Source organism: Rhinocladiella mackenziei (genome assembly GCF_000835555.1).
Source record: "Rhinocladiella mackenziei CBS 650.93 unplaced genomic scaffold supercont1.5, whole genome shotgun sequence".
NCBI lineage: Eukaryota > Fungi > Ascomycota > Eurotiomycetes > Chaetothyriales > Herpotrichiellaceae > Rhinocladiella > Rhinocladiella mackenziei.
In genome coordinates this window covers 2,337,886-2,357,217 of record NW_013550600.1, presented here as the reverse complement: position 1 = coordinate 2,357,217, position 19,332 = coordinate 2,337,886, and the positions used below count along the sequence as shown (strand labels likewise).

Sequence of the window (19,332 nt, the reverse complement as noted above, 5' to 3'; positions counted from 1 at the left end):
AAGTGACTGTACGAAATATCCACCTTTGTATGCCCCCGACATGGCTGAGTCTGCCGCGGATCCCTCGGTTGACCAGACCATCTCCAATGTTGATGTCTTGACGAAGTTCAAGACTGCGGCCGGAATCTCTCAAAAAGTCCTCGAAGAGGTCTCAGGTTGTCACCACCCCCTCATGATCACACGACGAACCCTAGATTGACATTTGATCAGGATGGTGCGTTGCTGGCGCCGGCGCAAAAATTGTTGAACTGTGCGAGAGGGGCGACAAGCTCCTGGCCGACGAGATTGCCAAAGTCTACAAGACAAATAAATGTTCCAAAGGGCCTAGCTCTCCAGTTACCATCAGCCCTAGCTCCTACGTCACACCGTTTACCCCTTTGATTTCGGATGCTGAGGATGCTGCAATGACGCTCAAGCCCGGAGAACTAGTCAAGGTTCAACTGGGGGCACAAATCGATGGCTTTGGTGCCATAGTCGGCAACACTGTGGTGGTGAATCAAGAGAAGGGCAAGAAGGCTGAGATTACGGGCCGAGAGGCCGACTTGCTTCTGGCCACACACTACGCCAATGAGCTATTGCTGAGACTAATGGTGCCTCCTGGACTGTTGGCATCAGGATCAGAGGAAGAAAAGAAGAAGGCCGCTGCTGAAAAGCCGCCGACTCAGACCAAGATCATCTCCCTGGTCGAGAAAGTGGCCAAGGCCTATGATGTCCATGTTGTCCAGCACACGACCTCCTGGCTATTTGAGCGTAGCGAGATCGAAGGCAAGAAGAAGATCATTCTGTCTCCGGCTGACGGTGCTAAAGGAGAAGGCTCGGTCGAAGTTGGCGAGGTGTGGGGTGTGGAAATGGGCCTCAGCTTGGGTTCGGGCAAGGTGAAGGAGCTGGACAAGCGGTCAACTCTACTGAGACGGACCACGACGACTTATGGCCTGAAGCGACCCAGCTCAAGGCAGGTTTTGTCAGAAATCGTCAAGAAATTCGGCACCTTCCCATTCAGCCTGAGACAATTGGACGACGAGAAAGCCGGCAAAGTGGGTGTGGTCGAATGCATTAGATCCGGTGTTCTTCGCGAATACAAGCCGGCGGCAGAAGCAGACGGATCGCCAGTCTCGAGATTGTTCACGACGATTGGTAAGTGGTCACAATGTCCAATAGTAACACAGGCTGACCAGATATTTCGTAGCCATAACAAAGAATGGCATCACCCGTCTGGCAGCTCCTCCGGCCTTGGATCTGGAATCAATCACATCAGACAAGAAGATCGAAGATGAAGAAATCTTGAAGATCCTGGAGCGACCAATCAGCAAATCTACGGGCGGCAAGAGCAAGAACAAGAAGAAAAAGAAGAAGCCAGCGAAGAAGGCTGTAGCTGAAGAAGAGGACGATGATGAGGATGAAGACAGTGACGATGAATGAGCGAATTGCCACATGCTCTGGCTAGCTTAGGAAGCCGCTTTCAACTTCTCGACCTCGACAAGAGTTTGCCCGGGTTGGCCTCGAAAAGGGAACTCGAGAAGTCAGAGGCGTACGACGTGGACGGAATGGTTGGGCTTCATGACGCGACCCTTGGCCGAACTGATAGGAAATGTGTTTCAGGGCGGGATTTGCCAGGGATAGAGCATATCATCGTGCCCCTGCCGAAGCTCCGAGAGAGAGTGTGTATGGAAGCAGTATACGGACTCTCAAGGACATAGGGCAGACGATGAAGCAATGCCCAAAAGTTATGGAAATGATTGATTCAATTGCGAAGCCTTCCCACTCCCCACTCTGTAGAGCTCTTTTAAGGGACAGGGGCAAGGCAGCGCCCTAGAGTTCGCCACGTCACAGTTGCCTAAGACAGTTTGCTGTAGGTGAATGGAAGATGGGACCACGGGTCCTCGTCGTCATCGGAACTGACGCAAGGAGTCATAGGTGACCGAAAGGTCTGATAAATGAGCGGTGGTATTTTTGAGGGGGGGGGGGGAAGGTTTCGAATGCACCGAATACCAAGAATCAAAGAAGCGGGAAAGGGAGGAGCGCAGCCTTCAGCCTTGGGGGCAAGAGAGCAACTTCAGGAGAGGAAGCTAGTCTGGGTCTCCTACAGTCGCACCGCCAGTGGCCCAGAGTACTTAATAGTGGGTTGTCAGTGGTAGGGTAAAAGGCCGAGTTGCCGCTGGTGCCCGGCCCCTTGCCCGAATCTTGCATCTCAAGACCCCAAGTTACGTTTGCGGACAAGATAGTGCTTCCTTCATACTGACTTCTCCTTCCCTCCACGACTTCCAGCCTGCGCTCACTGGCCGCTGAGCCTCATATCAGGCTACTGTAAGTATTTATCTTCTTCCTCTTGACATGTCCCTGAACTGATCGGGTCGTAGTCGGTGCGTGCGGCGCGGAGAAGAGAAGGATGTCGACAAGATCGCTGCGGCACCGATCCAGCCGCTATTCGAGTCCTGCGACCTTTGCAGAGAAGGAGGTGCCCTCCAAACCTATCGAGGCACCAGTGACGAGAAATGGCCAGCAGTCCTCCCTCGACAGATGGATTGAGCCGGGGGTGCGGCCTGCGGTGCCAAGTTTCGAAGATACAAGAGGTCTCGAGAGGGTTGGTGTGCTGGAGAATATGCAACCCCTAGGCACGGCTCCTTCACAAAAACTTCTTCAAAAACTGAAATTGAACTACGTCCGACCTTCTCTTCGCACCACATCCGCCCAAAATGAGGAAACCGTCACGCCGGTGGCAGAAGCAGAAAAGATGGATTTGGCCTCCCCCGGGGAGCCTGAGATATTGCCCGATCTGCCTCCCGATCCCCCTCGACAATCTGACACCATTGTCATTTCCAGTCCTCCGCGTGGTCGACCACCGAGGAGAGAGGTCGCAGAGATGCCCCAAGCCGTGAATGTGTCGCCTTCGCCGAGCAAATTGTCATTTACCCCTACCACTCACGTTCCTCCGAAGCCTCACTCGATCCAGGAACATCTACGGCAGGACCGACTTCAAAATCACGTCGAACGTGCGATGCAAGAAGCCACCCAGAAAGGAACGCCAGATCTTGTGCCTGGATTGCAAAAGCTTCGCGAGGATGCTCATCTGTATCCCGAGTTGTGGAATGTGTTGGAGGCAGTGGTTCAACAGTCACCGACCACTTCACAATTCAAAACCTTCAAGCGCTACATCAAATCTGGCCTCAAGAAATACCGGCGTTCCAGTCAATTATCTACCAGCCCCTATCAACCTTCTCCTCATCAAATGAACAACCTCGCTTCCCTGGAACACAACCGCTCACCCGTGGCTGGACATTCCGCCATCCCATCTACCGGATTTCCTGAAGATTCCAACCGCAAAATCTCACTCTACTTCAATGTTCCACGCAACCGAGGATCGTGTCGACCGGAGGATGCGTCAGTCTCGCCTTCCACAGCGCCGCGCTCGACGCAACTGACCGAGCCCGAGATGGGACCATTTCAGCAAGCCACCACCTCGCCGCACAAGCGAAAGCGATCGCGCAGCGTGTCCAGCACATCTTCGCTATCATCGGCCCAGTCCATACCTGATGAATTCGGCCCCCCTTTAGACCGTGAGCACCAAGGTGAGGGACGAGGAGCCAGCGGGCGATCCAGATCGGCCGGGCAGCGCCAAGCCACAAGCCGAATGGGAGCGGGCAACAGACTCCGTTCAGCTGCCAATTCCACACATGCTCTATCTGCTCCAAAACATCCATATTCAGAAGTCGCGACTACCGCTAAATTCGCATCCAAGAAACTGAAGAAAGGTCGAGAAGACCCCGAGTTTGACATCAATGAGCTTGCCCGGCGAAAGCGCCACTGGTTAGATGACAGTTTTCATGATTACAACACCATTCCTCGGCCAGAAAGCCACGAGCGTGGACCCATCCACGGTCACCCCGAGCGTCCTGAGGCAGAGGAAAGACCGCCAGCGCCGGTCATTCATCCCAATCGCTTGCTCACCACGCTGTCGTCCCCAGTGAGCGCTCAGGCTCCGCCTGAGAACATCCTATCCAACGGAACCAGCCGCAAGAGAGCGTACGGTGAAATCGACGCAGACGAACTCGACGTTATCACTCCCGAATCATCGTCTCCAGGTCCGCTGCTTGTGCCACCGTTGTCGGGGTTGGCAAACGCCGCGTCACGGGGCGCCACGCCTCGAGCTACCCGACTACAACCAGCTCCCAAAACTCGTAAATCTGCGCGTGTAATGGTATCGTAAGTACAATGGTCCTTTTTTCTTTTTCTAGTTTCCCTGTTGTGCTTCTTATATCTCCTGAACTGAGGAGGCGGACACGGGCGGCGGGCGTGGCGATGGAGTGATAGAGACGCCACATCAGATGCCCTGCGACCCCAACGATGAGTCGGCGGCCAGAGTGGACCTACGCAATTCCGCACTCTGCGATATTCCTCTGAATATCTCACTGACATGTATCTCGCCAGACCCAATAAGCCCAAGAATGGCGGAATCACGGCAGGAATTTCACGTGCGGGGCCTGGGCGCGACGTTACGATCGGCACCGGAGCAGAATCAAGTGCAGAGGTAAGCCAGACTCCTGCAAAAGACCTTGCCCGATGCCTAACCAGCGAAAACGCCAACTCGCCCAACTCACCTATTTCCTCCGGCTTCCATCTTCCACCTTGCCACGATTGGCTCGCCCTATTTCCCCCTTCTACCCTTTCCACCCTTCTAATCCTCTCCGTCCTGCTGGCCTTTCCTTGTTTCTCATCCCTTGATTCCATCTCTGCCTCCTCTTCGTCACTCTCTTGCTCCCCCTCGAGGACCCATTCATCTTCCTTTTTTTCCTTCATCCGCCCTGGGCCAGGAGATGATTGATGCACCATCTAGCAGGTGCTGACTTGGTTTATCAGGATAACGACGAGTTTTGTGCTTCGTGCGGTGGCGAAGGAAAGCTTCTGTGCTGTGACGGCTGTCCAAACTCCTTCCATCACGCATGCTTAGAGCCACCGTTGAATCCGGACGAAGAAGTTGAAGGCGAATGGTTTTGTCCACGATGCGTCGCGCGACGAACCAAAGAAGCACCTCGGCCATCCGGTCTTTTGGGCTTGGTCATCCGCCGTGTTGACGATACCATCCCCAAAGCTTTCGCACTTCCCCTAGACATTCGTGAATACTTTGAAGGCGTGCGGACGGGTGATGAAGGCGAGTATGAAGAAGTCGGTCTCCCCCGCACTCAACACAACGCCGTCAAGATGAATCGAGCTGGATTCATCGAAGAGCCAAACTACAAAGAGACTCGCGACGGTAAAGGTCACCTCATTGTCTGTTACCGGTGTGGTCTCACGTCCAATGGTCGCGACATCATCCCATGTGACTACTGTCCCGCGCGATGGCACCTGGACTGCGTGGATCCTCCGCTGGCGGTCCCCCCGCGTCGTCGCGGCAACGATAAGCCAGGCTCTTCATGGCGATGTCCTCTTCACGTTGAACATGACCTGTCCGCCATCGGCCGTCAAGCCGAGGCGGCCCCTGGAGATCTCGGTCGAGTTCCGAGACTGCGCAAGCCGAAGAACGCCGTTCCCTTGGACGTGAGAGTGACGCGAGGATTCAGAAATAACGGCATCATCGAAATTGATTTCATGAAAGACGAACCTCTGGTGGACAAGACCAAAGAGGTGCAAATGTGTGGCAAAGTTCATCGAATCCCCGAAAAAGGTATCCGCTTGGATTTCATTGATCGCGTCAAGAAGAGCTGGTACGAAGATCAGTCATTTCCCAGACAACTGGACGCGCCGAAGAGAATACGGAATCGAACTTATCGTCCTGACAACGTTGTCCTGCACCACCCACCCCAGGAAGTGGTTGTCAAGGTCCGCGAACCCGATTTTTGGACAGGCGCAAGCGCCCTGGCGATCGCTGAAACAGCCAAAGCCAACGCCGCTTTGAGAAATCGGTCTTTGAGAGAACAACAAGCTGTCCTCAATCTAGCCGAGATGTCACAAAAGGGAATTGATGGCTATTCTGGTGATGCCTTGGCCGAATTGACCAATCAACTCGTCAGCGAAGCTCCTCCTGAAGTGATTGAGTCGATGGAACACAGCGAACTCGATCAACTGCTCTCTTTGCAGGGACTCATCCAGAAGAGACTTTCCGTCCTGGGTCACGCAACCCCTTCCGTGTCAATGGACAGAAGCAGTCGGAGTGAGACTCCAAATGGTGATGCATCTCCCCGGAGGGAACCTCTTCCTCCTCCCGGCAAAGAAAAGATGGTCAACGGTGATACCCCAAAGTACGAGGATTTCGAGACACATGGGGATGCAGATGATGAAGACGTCGAATTATAGATGACACCTGGATTCTTGTCCATTTCTCGAGCCAAGATCAGAAATTTGCCACCTTCAATGTGAGGGAGTGTTTCCGGATAGATGCAATACGGGGATTCATTCTCACGAGACCGGAAGGCATGCATTTCTGATTCAAAGGGAAGGAATGAAGACAGCTCGAGGTTCCATCTCACGTCAACATGAAAGAATAGAAGGAAAGAATCGAGTCCGGCATACCTGGCCTGGAGCAACGCACATACACGACATCTCAGAGTGGATGTCGAGTCGAATGGAGACCAATGAAAAAGGAAGACGAAGACGGAGCAGAGAGATTGTGACATGGAGAACTCGTCGAATGGAACTTAGTGACTGAGTGACGGAGAAGCAGTTTGGCTTCGAGAGCATGGAAACTGAGATGTGAAAAGTACGGAGTACGTATGTGTATCAACTCCATCGGGGGTAGCATTGGATCGATCGGATGAGACCAGATCAGTCCTCTCAACTGGCAGTTCTCAGTGGCTCACGTGTACCCTAGCTTATCTTGCAACGTCTTGACCTTCATTTGTCTTCTTGTTTGCACCGCTGTCATTCCTCTTGCCACAACTGCCTCGCTACATGGTAAGCCGCTTCGCCGCGCAGACAGATCACGTATACCCATTTTGGTTTCATACAAAAGGTCGTGTCGAGAACGAAAGCAGGCAGAGAAAGCATAATAAAGAGGACGTTGATGGATGGTGAATACAGACTGAGACGGGAGATGACCATGCGGGAGCCTCATCTCCTCCTACGGTGTTGCCCGAGACTGTGCCGATTCGTGCCGTGTCGTCGGTGACCGAAGAAGGGAACGAAGAGACGGGCTGCCTGCTACGAGTACAACCTAACTGATAACGTCGAAGCATTTTTGGGATGATCCGGATCAACTTGCTCGATCCACGGTGCGGTATGGTGTTGTTTAGATGGACAGGACAACATAGGAGAAGGGAGACGAAGAAAAAGCGTTGTGGTATGTAGTGGACAAATGTACACCTCGCTACATGCGTACAAAACATTGTCACTTCCCTGATCTCCATGCTGTTTGTTGATTTGATATTTTCTCCATCTGCTCTCTGGTTTGCCTCGTTGTTTTATTTCTCATGCCATTTCACCCTTCAGTCTTCAGAAACGTTGACCCTTCGAAGTATACCACATCTGTAAGGAGATCTGAAAATGAAAACAAAAAGGAGAATGATTATCCGAAGAGAAATAGCATTCAGTGTATGAAGAAGCATTCAAGAAAAGCAAAGGGCATTCGATTCAATTCAGCTCAATTCAACAGCACACAAAGCCAGTGAATCTTCGCCATGATTGTCAACTTCGAACCCGCGTGAATCTGGTCGAAAAATCCCTGCAGGGGAAAGGGAGAAAGAAAAGGAACGATTCGTGGAGAGTTGACTTCAGGACTTGAAACGCCATCGACGCCCGCCTCCATGAGATAAATTTATCCCTGCTTCGAATGTCGCCCCACCCTTCGACTTCACCAGTTAACGCCCCAATGGAAGTCTGAGAAAGATTCCCCTCTGAAATTCTTTGAATGTTCTTTCCATGCCGTTTGGAAGAATGGATGAAAAACGGTGCTCGTGATCCTTCGCTGAAGCCCATATGGGGGAAATTTCTTGAACCTGTGATGCCCAATGTCATTTTGTATCTTTCGTCCAAAACAACTCCGAGTCCTCCAAGGTGACAGGTCGAAAGGCGAGAGAAGAAATACTAAAAGAGAGGGAAAAAAAAGAGGGGACCAAAATTAGCTTGAGAACATGATACAGTTATTGTATCACCAACCTGGCCAACCCCGCTTGTTCGAATAGATTCGAAGTTCCGTCAAAGAATCGTACACTTCTTACTACTCTTCTTCGGTGGAGGCTCTAGCGCTGCAACGATCGCTTCATCAAACACGTCTTTGAGCTTGTATTGAGTTAGTGCACTGCATTCGACGTATTTGACAGCTCCAAGTTCCTTGGCCATTCTCTCTCCATCCTCCTTGCGGACAGGTTGCATTTTCTGTTTGGCCAACTTCTCGCGAACTGATGGATCATCTCGAAGGTCGGTCTGCGTGCCAACGATCAAACAAGGAACTCCAGGACAATGGTGGTGAACCTCAGGGAACCATTTCTCGCGGACGTTTTCAAAGGAAGCTGGCGAGGTGACGGAAAAGCAAACGAGAAAGACATCAGTCTGTGGGTATGATAATGGGCGAAGTCGATCATAATCCTCTTGTCCGGCCGTATCAAAAAGTCCAAGGGTGTATGGTTCATCCCCGATCCTAAATTCGCGCCGTCAGCGCACGTGCTCCCATAAATGTTTCATAAAATGGGCGTAGAATATTCCGTCAGATTTACAAGAAGTGGAACCGCCCGCCAGATTTGAGTTGTTCCAACAGCAAGATCAAGGAGACTTTTGGGGCATCATAGTTCCCAATCTCTGTAATCGTCGGATCTCCAGATGGGTATCTCCGATCTCGACACGGCCATGAAGACAGGCGGGTAGAACTTACATCACCGTCACAGCATAGTTGTCGAAGACCGTGGGAACATATTCGGAGGGGAATTTGTTTGTGGTGTAAGAGATGAGCAGACATGTTTTGCCAACCGCGCCGTCGCCGACAACAACACACCTGCAACGTGTCAGGCCTGATAGGAAGTACAGGTATTGTTATCACAAAACTCACTTGATCGTGGCAACAACCATTCCGTTCTCGTCGATCTGGTATGGTTCGTTCTCAAGGCGTCGGACTTGAACGGGCCTGCTTGGTCTAACGACTCTCAAGTTTAGTTTCTTTCTCTTGTGCGCGGTCATCCTGATGTTGAATGCTATTGTGTCGGCTTACCGAATGGTAGAGGGAGGAAAAAGGGGTGTCGCACGCGCACGCGCGAGAAATTTATATCAGGTGTTGGCAAGATTCCAGTTTTCACTTCCGAGGCGCGGCAAAAATGACGGTGGACAGACGAGGTGGACGTGAATCGATGAAATGTCTCGCGTTTTACCTTTATCGTGTCAGGGAGCTATGATCTTATCAGGTTCTTGTATCCAGCTTTTGCCCATTGTATTGAACTCACAGGTGGGAAAGCGAATGCAGGTAATCAATCGCAGGTCGTCGTAGAACAGGGCGGTCAACAGTTCCAGGACCTCACAGGAAAAGAGAATTGGCCAGCAAGAGAGGGAGAATATATTCAAGGCAGGATTGGGAAAAGTCTAGTCGTCAGAAGAGAGCACAGGCATTTACCGGAAATGTCAGAGGGAGAAGAGTGAGAATTGGAGAGGAAGGTGGTTGCGAGGCCGAAGTTGCTCGAGAATGAGGGAATGGAGAAGGGATGCAAGGCGAGGCGCAGGGTGCAGGGTGAAGACGGGGTTTTGGAGGAATTAAGAGTTTTTGGCGTCGTAGGCAATCGGCGTCGAATTGTTAGCTACCAGCAAACGCTTACGACGGACGTGTACTCCCGTACCCAGGCTGGCGCCGACCGCAGAGAGAATCTGTAACTCACCATCGACGGAGTAACTTGTTATTTGCTAGGGTGTATAGCAAACCTCAAATGGTGAATCCGTCAACCCCCCCATTGTCCAGAAGACTTTGGTCCTTCCACTTGTACCAAATAAGCAAGGCCATGTCCATTCTTCGCTTTTGGTGATCCATAGCTTCGCCCGCGCCTCCATTGGCAACGCGAAAAAGACAGCCTCATGCCACGCATAGGGCAGCGGAGCACGCAACTACTGGCTGCTACTGGTGATTCCTTCACTGTGAGCAATCTCGACGAATACCGCTTCCTGTGACAAGCTGCTCTGTCAACCGTCGATCGACAATCACAGAACAGCACTAAGCCTGGCCTTCTCGTGCAGCAAGCTCCGGAACTCTGGCCCTGTCAGAGCGCGTCAAAGAACGGGAACGCCATCCCCTTACCATGTGCCCTATCTCATCTCGAGCAAAATGGATCTCCGTAGCAGCCAGATACCCAAAACTCCCCTCGGCAATTCCTCTCTTCATCGGCGCCTCCCGGTTTTGGCGTTCAGTCCACATGGGACATTATCTAATCCAAAATGAAAAAGTTGAACCTTGGGGGACATCTCATTGCTACACTTATCTCAACAACGGCACCGATATCTAGGAAGAGGGATATACCTCCAATTCATCGCTCTAGTGCATCATGCTCATCCTTTGTCTTCTGCCACTCCCTGTCCGAGACCACATATATGTACATTCAATGACATGGATTGTGACTGGGGCAAAGTCCGGATATCGTCTTTTGGGGGCCCCCAACAAGAGAAAGCCACAATAATAAGACAAGGTGCAGTTCCGAGCTGCAACAGAAGGGCGAAATGCCGCCATCGGAGAGTAACCGTACTTTCCAAACCACAGTATTAGAACAGAAATATTGCCCAATGCCCAGGACCTCATTCAATTCCGAGGCCAAAATTCAGATCCCATAACTCAACCAGAAAACGAAAAAGGAAATCGGTAATTAAAATTTGCTTATTTTGCCCCAATCTCCTCCTCAGCCCAGCCAGAGAGGCCCCCGCGGCTGTCGCTCGTCAGTCCAAGTCCATTATATCCACTGGTCCCAAAGCCCGTGCCAAAGGCCGATCCAAAACCCCCAAAGCTTCCTTGGGGTGCATGTCCACCGAAGCCGCGTGACGATGATGGGCCTTGTTGAGTAGACTGTTGTCCGCCGAAAATCTCCTGTGAGAACGCAGGAAGAGAAACAGCTCTTGAATGCGCACTTCGACCGGCTCCGAGCCCCGTGTTGGTGGGAACCAGGAGACTGCCGGCGGTTGTCGACGCGCCATTGTTGAGAGGGTTCGAACCAAATCCACCACTAACACTGCTTTGTCGCGGTACATGAGATGGAGTGGTGGCATCAAGCCCGCTATGGCCATTGGGCATCTCGCCATATAAAGCCGCCTGCTGGCTTGCCAAAGCTTGATTTTGTTGCTGTTGTAACGAGGCGAACGTCAGGGTATCTTCGCGCATGTCCTGCTCCGCTTGAGCTTGTTGTTGAGACACGTGGGATAAATACATCGTCAGCGGATTGTTGCTGCCCGCATTCAAGATTGCCGAAGGGGTCGGAGCCGCCATATTCGGTGGATGCTGACGAGAGGCCGACTGAGATGACCCTAATGAAGCCTTGGGTCCCACGGGAACGGTCGATCTTGTCGGGCTGGAACCCGACTGCGACACCGGATTTTCAAACCCATTTATTGCCACCGGAGAGCCAGCACCGTCAAGGGAGCCCTGGAGGCGTGCGTGGTTGCCACTGGCATTGCTCAAGTTCTGACGAGGAGGATTGCCACATCGGTCTTTGCCAAAATTGATCTTGAAGCGTTTATATTCTTCCCGACCCCGAACCGCCTCGATGGCCTTGATGGCATTGGCAATATTTGTGAAGTTGACAAAGGCACAGCTCTTTTCTCGCAAGGTGTTGACCAACTCAATCTCGCCATACTCGGAAAAGTCCTGTCGAAGTCGTTCTTCACTCCAGCTCTCGTCCAGATTACCAATGTACACATTTCGCGACGCACCTCCGCTCACGGCCAAAGCAATGGCGGGCGGGAGAGCTCCAGAATGCTTCCCCCAGCCAATTTTCAATCGTCGGTTGTGAATCATGAGGCCCTGAAGATTGCTCAATGCATAAAACGACGCGGCCGATGTCGGATCGATAAATGTCACAAAGCAGATGTGTTTATCGGGAATATATCGGATATGGTGAAGGAGACCTCCTCGGACCACGTTGCAAATTTCTTCGATCGTGGTCTCGGGGTGAATGTTTCCCAGGTACACGGTCCGGTTCCCAAGGTTGTTCACGCCACCAGCGGTGGTCGCGACCGCCGCGGCAGCGACTGATTGCTGTGCCAGAGCATTTGAGATCAGATCCCGGTCGGCTCCATTCAGGACGTGTGCATAACCAGGAGCAATGCCCAAGTATTGTGCCGCGTTCTGCTGCTGGGTCTTGGAAACATAGGCACATCTATCCTTTCCATAATATACCCGACGAGGAGGGCCCCATTTGGGTTCTTGAGGGAGCTGTGCCACGGCCTTGATGGCATTGCCAATGGAAAGGAAATGCACAAAGCCAATAGCCTTCTCCCGAACCAACTTGACGGTATCAATCGGGCCAAACTTGCCCAAATCTTCCCGAATCTCTTGTTCGGTAATGTCTTCCGGGAGATTGCCCAAATAGACATTCCGTGATGCTCCCGATTGCTGAACAGCGAGTGCAACGGAGCTGGGCACTTGAGATGGCTTGCCCCAACCAATCTTTATATCGTGACCCTTTATTGCCAGCTTTTTCAGGATAGCATCCGAATGAAAGTGGGTGGCCGAACTGCTGTCAAGGAATGAAATGAATGCACAATTTTTCTCTGGTAACAGCCTCACAGACTCAATCTGGCCGCTTCGGACATGGCTTAAAATTTCCTCGGCAGAAGTGTCGGCGGGAATGTTGCCCAGATATACGGTTCGGCTGGTGCTTGTTATGTATGTGTGACCCATTCCCACCATCGGTTGATAGTGGCCAAACGCAGCCCCTCCTAAGCCGGAAAATCCCGTCGGGGACTGTGCCGTATAGTTTTCTGGAGACACAACGGTCTGATATGCTTGAGGCGACATCGGATTGGCATTGCTTTGGGTTGGGCTGGCAATCTGAGCTGGAGCCTGCGGATTTGGTTGATACTGCTGAGTCTGATGGTGTAGAGCATTGGTCCCCTGGGGGAAACGATTCAAGCTCGGGAATTGGGGCGAAGCGAAGGAACCGGGAGAGCCAGGTTGAAAGGGGCTGCCGAGTAAGAGTTGAGAAGGCAAAAGAGGTGTGAAATTCATATCGAAGGTGGTCCCCGGCGTCTGCTCGTTGGCGCTATAAGAATGTGGTAGTTGGTCTTTACTGGCCGTAGCTATTGACGGAATGGTAGGTTTCCGCAGGTTGCGGTCTCCCAAAGCCGGATACGGCCCATGATTCGAATGGAATGCACCATGACTGAAGCCTGTATTATCCGTGGCAAATTTCGATGATGCAAATCGACTCCCCAAACCTCCAAACACGTCTTGACTCTGCATTGCGGCGAGCATATGGGACTTGTAACCGGTGGTGTCCCCAGGACTAGGTCCAAGGACAGCGAGAATGTGTTTTGATACCCGTAGAAAATTCGACGAGGACGAGGATAGAGAGGTGATGATTGGTCGCAGGAGGTAGAGCCGCGGCGTGGAGATTTCAGAGCCAGAAGATCTGTACAAATACGAAGGGGGCCGATTGAATATGAACTCGTACAAATACTGTCTATGCGGAAAGCGAGAAATAGGAGTAGCGACTGTTGGAACGGAACGAGTGAATAGAACGGAAACGGAACGAAATGATGGAAGCGAAGAAAGAGAGCAGGATAATAATGAGGAGGAGTATGACGAAGAGGTTCAAGATGCAACGGATGAAAAGAATGAATGAATGAACGAAGGGAGTGAATGAATTATTGGCAGGAGTAGCAATGGGTAACCGTAGGGAAGAGAGTTTGAAAAGTGAGCGTGCGAGTTACTCCAGTGAGCGCCAGTGCCAATGAAGCGGGTGGGTACTGGGGAGCTTACCAGGTGGTTAGGGGAACGTCAAAACGGGTGGCTAAGACGGATTAAGGGGGCATGTTAGTACTTTACAGACAACGCGGCGTGGTATCGAGCCAGGGCTGCCGCTCACCCTTCCCATCAGAGAGCGCCATGTTCTCTTCCATCTGGTAGAAATTCTTCTCATGGCGTCTGCCTGCTGTTTACAAGGCTGTTAAGCGGGCACGACCACCGATTTGCTATGGGGAATTTCTACCAGATCATAAGGTTGGGGCGAAAACCAGGGATTGACAGCGGAAATGACAGCATTCCCAGCATTGAGTCTCTCCCTTTTCCGTACAACGGCACATGTTCCTTGGCTTCTAGGGAAAAAATGTTTCGTCGATCCATCCGAGACGCTCACAGCAATCATTGAGGACGGGAGCTTGACCCTGGAGGTAGTGATGAGCAATGTTATGTGTGGCGCTGAGTTTGATTGCGCTCCAGATCCTGGTCCTCAACAGCCAGTCATCTTTCTTGCGCTTGGAGTATCTGCTTCTGTCTGCTTGAAACGATTTTGATGCAATCAACAGCTATCTCGTCTGTCTCGAGATTCAATTGGCTGCTCTACCGCGCGTCAAAGAGTGAAAGGGGGTCAGTGGCCTGTCTGACAGTCATCCTTCGGCGGTATATCTCAATTCTGAATGGCGCACACTTCGTCAGACGGCCGCATTTAATTCCCCGCCAAATCCTTTATCAGTCACTTTTTGTTCGTTGCTCTTCTCAAGGCTACACGTTGAATTTCAGCACCGTCCCCCATTTCGATCACAACGGTTTGTTCGACTGTCTTCAAGGCTCTCTTCTGTCATCCCCCACCAATAACGCTGACCTGGTTGAGCTCCGCCCACGGATCGTCTGGCCCATCGCCTGTTTTCAGTGTCGGATGAGTCACTCATAAACTGAGAGGGCTTGTCCAGCAGCCGTCTTCCCACGCAGAGTCTCAATCAACCCAAATGGCCTCGCCTATTTACATTGACGAAGACGTCGGTCGCGACGACGACTCCGCGATTGGTACTGAAACTGCTCCCTACAAAACCCTCCTCTATGCCATGATCAGCCACCCTCCCGATACAGCCACATATCAAACCCGGAAATCTGTCACAGGCCCCGTCGATGCCAACGGAGATCCAGCTACTCGCCTAGAATGGAAGCCAGCCACCAAGTCGGCCATGAAGAAAGCCACCCACCTCTTTGAACAGTACAAAAAGAAGCAAGCCAGGGCTTCTGAATTGGCCATCCGGGAAAATGCTGAAGCAATGAAGCGACAACAAGTCCTCGAGGAGGCCAAAAAGGTTATTATCAAGGAGGATGCCAGTTTACCTGCTCCCATCAAGATCCGACTTGACGAAACCGATCCCGGAAAGATCAAAGTCGGTACTGAAGACACACCGGGCACCCGTGTCCGTGTCGTAGGCCGAGTTCAACATTTGCGGTCCCAGAAAGACATCATCTTCGTCACTTTGAAGGACGGCTACGGACACATGCAGTGCGTTTTCGCCGGCAACCTCATCAACACCTATGCCGCCATGACCCTAACGTTGGAGACCTCGTTAGCTATCCACGGCGAGCTTAAAGCCCTCCCTCCCAACGCCCACGCACCGCTCGATCGCGAACTACATGCCGATTTCTTCACCGTCATCGGAGCAGCCGTAGGCGATAAGGAAGCCATCACCAACAAAGTTCAACAAGACGGTGACCCCCAGACCCTGCTTGACAACCGCCATCTCGTTCTGCGAGGCGACAAGGCATCCGCAATCATGAAGGTCCGCGCCGCCGTGACTCGAGCATTCCGCCAGACATATGTCGAAACACGATGCACGGAAGTCACTCCTCCCGCGATGGTGCAGACACAGGTCGAGGGCGGAGCCACCCTGTTCGAATTCAACTACTACGGGGAGAAGGCATACCTCACGCAATCATCACAATTGTACCTAGAAACCTGCCTTGCGTCCCTGGGTGATGTCTTCTGCATCTGTCCGTCATTCCGCGCCGAGAAATCCCTTACCCGCCGTCATCTTTCCGAATACACACACATCGAGGCGGAGCTGGACTTTATCACCTTCGATGACCTCCTCAGCCACCTCGAGCACGTCATTTGCCGTGTCATCGAGCTCACCCTGGCTGATCCTGTCATCGCCGCCTATGTCGCAGACCTCAACCCGAAGTTCCAACCTCCCACACGGCCGTTCCGCCGCATGAAATATGCCGAAGCAATTGAGTGGCTGATCGAGCACAACATCCCGAACGAAGAGGGCCAACCTCACGTCTTTGGCGACGATATTGCCGAAGCTGCCGAGCGCAAAATGACCGACGAACTCAATGTGCCCATTTTCTTGACTCATTTTCCCGTTGAGATCAAGGCGTTCTATATGAAAAAGGACGAGTCAGACAAGCGCGTCACCGAGAGCGTGGACGTGCTTATGCCCGGGGTCGGCGAGATCGTCGGTGGCAGTATGCGTATCGATGATTACGACGAACTGATCGCCGGTTATAAGCGTGAAGGGATCGACCCTGCGCCGTATTATTGGTATACGGACCAGAGACGGTACGTCAATATGTTTTTGCTCTCGATTTCCGCCGTTCACCCTTCGCAACTCTTCATGAAATCGATCCGGGAATGCATCGTCATGGAGCGCGACGTTACTGACAACCCTGTGTATTTATTAGATACGGAACATCACCCCATGGCGGATACGGCCTAGGTCTCGAGCGCTTCCTTGCCTGGATGTGCGGCCGGTGGACTGTGAGAGAGTGTTCGCTCTACCCGCGCTTCGCTTACAGATGCACGCCTTGAACGGGTGTCAAAGGATGTCAAGTCAAAGCAAGAGAAGAATTTTTGCGCCACTACTAATGGAATGACACAGAAATGGGAAATGATAGCTAGACTCGCATTGCACGGTGGGTGGAATATGCCGATCGGACTAGAGGACGCCGAGTCTTGTGTCGATCAGAAGCCGAAAAGAACAGCCATCTTGATTCGGCGCTGTGAACAGACTCGATAGAGTTGGAATTTGGCTTTAGTAAGCCCAAATAGAGAACGAGGCACGATTAGATTTACGATCATTGCCCTGTTTTTCACTGGCATACCAATGACAAACCGGTGTGAATGAGGCTGATTCTAACTCTCCCCATGTCTGCTTTCACCAGGACCATTTGTGCCTAACACCAAGAGAAACAAATCGCCATGCGATTGCACGACCATCCTCATGACCAAGTCTTAGCAATACAAGGATCAGACAGATGTAGATATAGATGGAAATCTCCGGACCCAGGGTCAGAGAGCGAAGCCCTCATACAGGCGCGCTGAAACGAGTCTGGTGACGTCTGAGAAGGTTTTTCAAGCGCCTTTATGAAAAGCTGAGCATCGTTCGAGTAACGTGTTGTATGTTTGTTGACTCAACGCGGATTTGTATTTTTGACCAAAGTTAACGGAGGTCGGCTTTTTCTTCCGAGGATACCTCTGCCAGTACTTCGCCAATGTCGCCCGTCGCCATAGCCGTGATATCAGCAATTCCCAACTGCGCAGCAGTGGTTCATCTAAAGATATTTCTTCGGCATCGTGCTCTTCCGCCACTTGTACCACACAAACCCACCGATACAACACGTCTGGAATGCCATAAAACTATACAGAATGAACCCGATCCGTGGAGTGTGTGCTTGAACATACTCCCTCAATCGCTGTGGCACGTGTTCCGTCACGCCGACATGTGTCTGCGCTATTTGTTCGGACAGCTTGGCAAACTGCGTCTTGTGATCAGAAGTCTTGAGTTCGCGCTCTAAGTTGCCGATGATACGGTCAAGATTGGCAACTCGCGAGTCCAACGACGAGATTATCTGTCCGTTCGGCATGCGCGACAGGATTTCTTTGTACCGTGCTTCCTCGGCGGCCGTGTGGCGTGTGATTTCAGTGAAGAGATTTGTGATCGATTTGGAGATCAGATTGAGCCGATTGTGCAGGTCTGCGAATTGTGACTCGGACGTGGTGTAGTATGATGCTGGATGGTTGTCCATTTGCGGCATACTAGCGTCAGGGTCGGATTGCAGCGGTTGCTGGTCATTCCGTTGATCTGAAGCAGTGACTGTGATGGGAGAAAGCGTAAATGCGAACACTTCGAACGAGTCTGGTGGATCAGCCGAGGCGGCAGTTATGCCGAAGCCATAATCGGAGGGGAGAGTGACTTTGCCTGTCGCAAAGCACATCTTGCCATCGACTCGAACTTCGAGGCCGTTGCGCGAGGATTGGACGTTGATGTGTGAAGGTCGGCCCAGATTGCGGTAGACGTAATCACAATGGCCGAAGGCCAGCCCGTCAACATTCTGGTGGCTCTTGTATTCGACGGACCCATCGTTCAAGAATCCTCTGATCTTCTGCACGCCTCCCACTGTGTCGACCACAATAGCTAATCCCTCCCATTTGCCCACGGTGTATATGCTTGATGTGCTTATTGACTTTTCTCCATTGGGGGCGTACCATAGTTGCAGATTGCCGCTCCCTCGGTCAACTGCGCCAGCTCTGAATTTGAAATCCACCGCCCAGTCTTGCAGCGAGTTCTTTTGTTCCGTCCACAACGCACCTCGCATGTGCCCGCCGTACGGGGGTGTTAAAATGACTTTGTCCGAAAGGAGTTGTGGGACGTGTCCTTCACCTAACATGGCCCAGCCAGGGATCCCGAAGGAGTTCGGAGAAAGGGTCTGTTTATGACCAAAAGACATTTCTTCAATGACATTTTGGGCCAAGATAGCGGCTACCCAGAGCAGAGAGAGCCAGACAGAAAGAAGGGCAAACATGGTGAATGAGAGCGTAATTAAACTGGAGACTAGTCAGTACGATGCTCGCAACAGGGAGAGGCTGTGGCAGCCACTCACACAGTTGTCTCGAGAAAATACAAAGAAATTGAAGAGCAAAAAGGACGCTCAAGAAGAATCTCTTCGGCTTGCAGTTCAAGTTCGAAATAATGATACAGTGGCCGAAGGGAGACAAATCGCAATTACCCAGTGACGAATTTCGCGCACGAGGTCCAGCGTGACTGAGGATGGTTCAACAAGATGTCTGACATTCAAATTCTGGAAGACAACATGATGTTTGAATCCCTCTAATCCATCCATGAAATCAAGAAAAGAAAGGAATAGCATTGAAAGGGGTGACCTTAATGCGCAAGGTGGCACTCGGCCTTGAAGAGCGCAGCTTACTAGAGTAGACTACTCGTAATTCTAAAAGGGGTCAGGCTTTGCGGGGCACCACTCTATTTGGCAAAGTGTCACGTTTTTAGCGAACCACGCCTATTAAGAACTATACATATTTATTTGTTTCCGTTATACGGGTGTCTTCTGATATGGGATACCCGGTTTTCTCATATTGTCTTGATATGGATGGCAATACTGTCTCGCCTGGAGAAATATGTCGAAGACGGGTCGGTCCCGACATGTGATCTCACGTGATAGATAGTTCTCAGACT

General features: G+C 51.7%; 6 protein-coding genes across 6 annotated transcripts; 3 read left to right on the top strand and 3 right to left on the bottom strand.

Annotated features, from left to right (window-relative positions):
• Positions 1-40: 40 nt before the first annotated feature.
• Z518_07330 (DNA-binding protein, 42 kDa) lies at positions 41-1,419 on the top strand (the record flags this gene model as incomplete). Its single annotated transcript, XM_013415459.1, has 3 exons — positions 41-155; positions 211-1,134; positions 1,187-1,419. The coding sequence occupies 3 exons, from the start codon at positions 41-43 to the stop codon at positions 1,417-1,419; spliced, it is 1,272 nt and encodes a 423-aa protein (XP_013270913.1).
• Positions 1,420-2,386: 967 nt separating this feature from the next.
• On the top strand, positions 2,387-6,288 carry Z518_07329 (uncharacterized protein; the record flags this gene model as incomplete). The annotated part of the gene is made up of 3 exons (XM_013415458.1): positions 2,387-4,200; positions 4,426-4,525; positions 4,855-6,288. 3 exons carry the CDS (start codon positions 2,387-2,389, stop codon positions 6,286-6,288), a joined length of 3,348 nt encoding a protein of 1,115 aa, XP_013270912.1.
• Positions 6,289-8,124: 1,836 nt separating this feature from the next.
• On the bottom strand, positions 8,125-9,099 carry Z518_07328 (cell division control protein 42; the record flags this gene model as incomplete). Its single annotated transcript, XM_013415457.1, has 3 exons — positions 8,125-8,566; positions 8,798-8,917; positions 8,972-9,099. 3 exons carry the CDS (start codon positions 9,097-9,099, stop codon positions 8,125-8,127), a joined length of 690 nt encoding a protein of 229 aa, XP_013270911.1.
• A 1,669-nt stretch (positions 9,100-10,768) lies between these two features.
• Z518_07327 (uncharacterized protein) lies at positions 10,769-13,357 on the bottom strand (the record flags this gene model as incomplete). Its single annotated transcript, XM_013415456.1, has 1 exon — positions 10,769-13,357. The coding sequence occupies one exon, from the start codon at positions 13,355-13,357 to the stop codon at positions 10,769-10,771; it is 2,589 nt and encodes an 862-aa protein (XP_013270910.1).
• A 1,472-nt stretch (positions 13,358-14,829) lies between these two features.
• Z518_07326 (asparagine-tRNA ligase, cytoplasmic) lies at positions 14,830-16,578 on the top strand (the record flags this gene model as incomplete). The annotated part of the gene is made up of 1 exon (XM_013415455.1): positions 14,830-16,578. One exon carries the CDS (start codon positions 14,830-14,832, stop codon positions 16,576-16,578), a length of 1,749 nt encoding a protein of 582 aa, XP_013270909.1.
• An 835-nt stretch (positions 16,579-17,413) lies between these two features.
• On the bottom strand, positions 17,414-18,664 carry Z518_07325 (uncharacterized protein; the record flags this gene model as incomplete). Its single annotated transcript, XM_013415454.1, has 1 exon — positions 17,414-18,664. One exon carries the CDS (start codon positions 18,662-18,664, stop codon positions 17,414-17,416), a length of 1,251 nt encoding a protein of 416 aa, XP_013270908.1.
• Between the last annotated feature and the right edge of the window lie 668 nt (positions 18,665-19,332).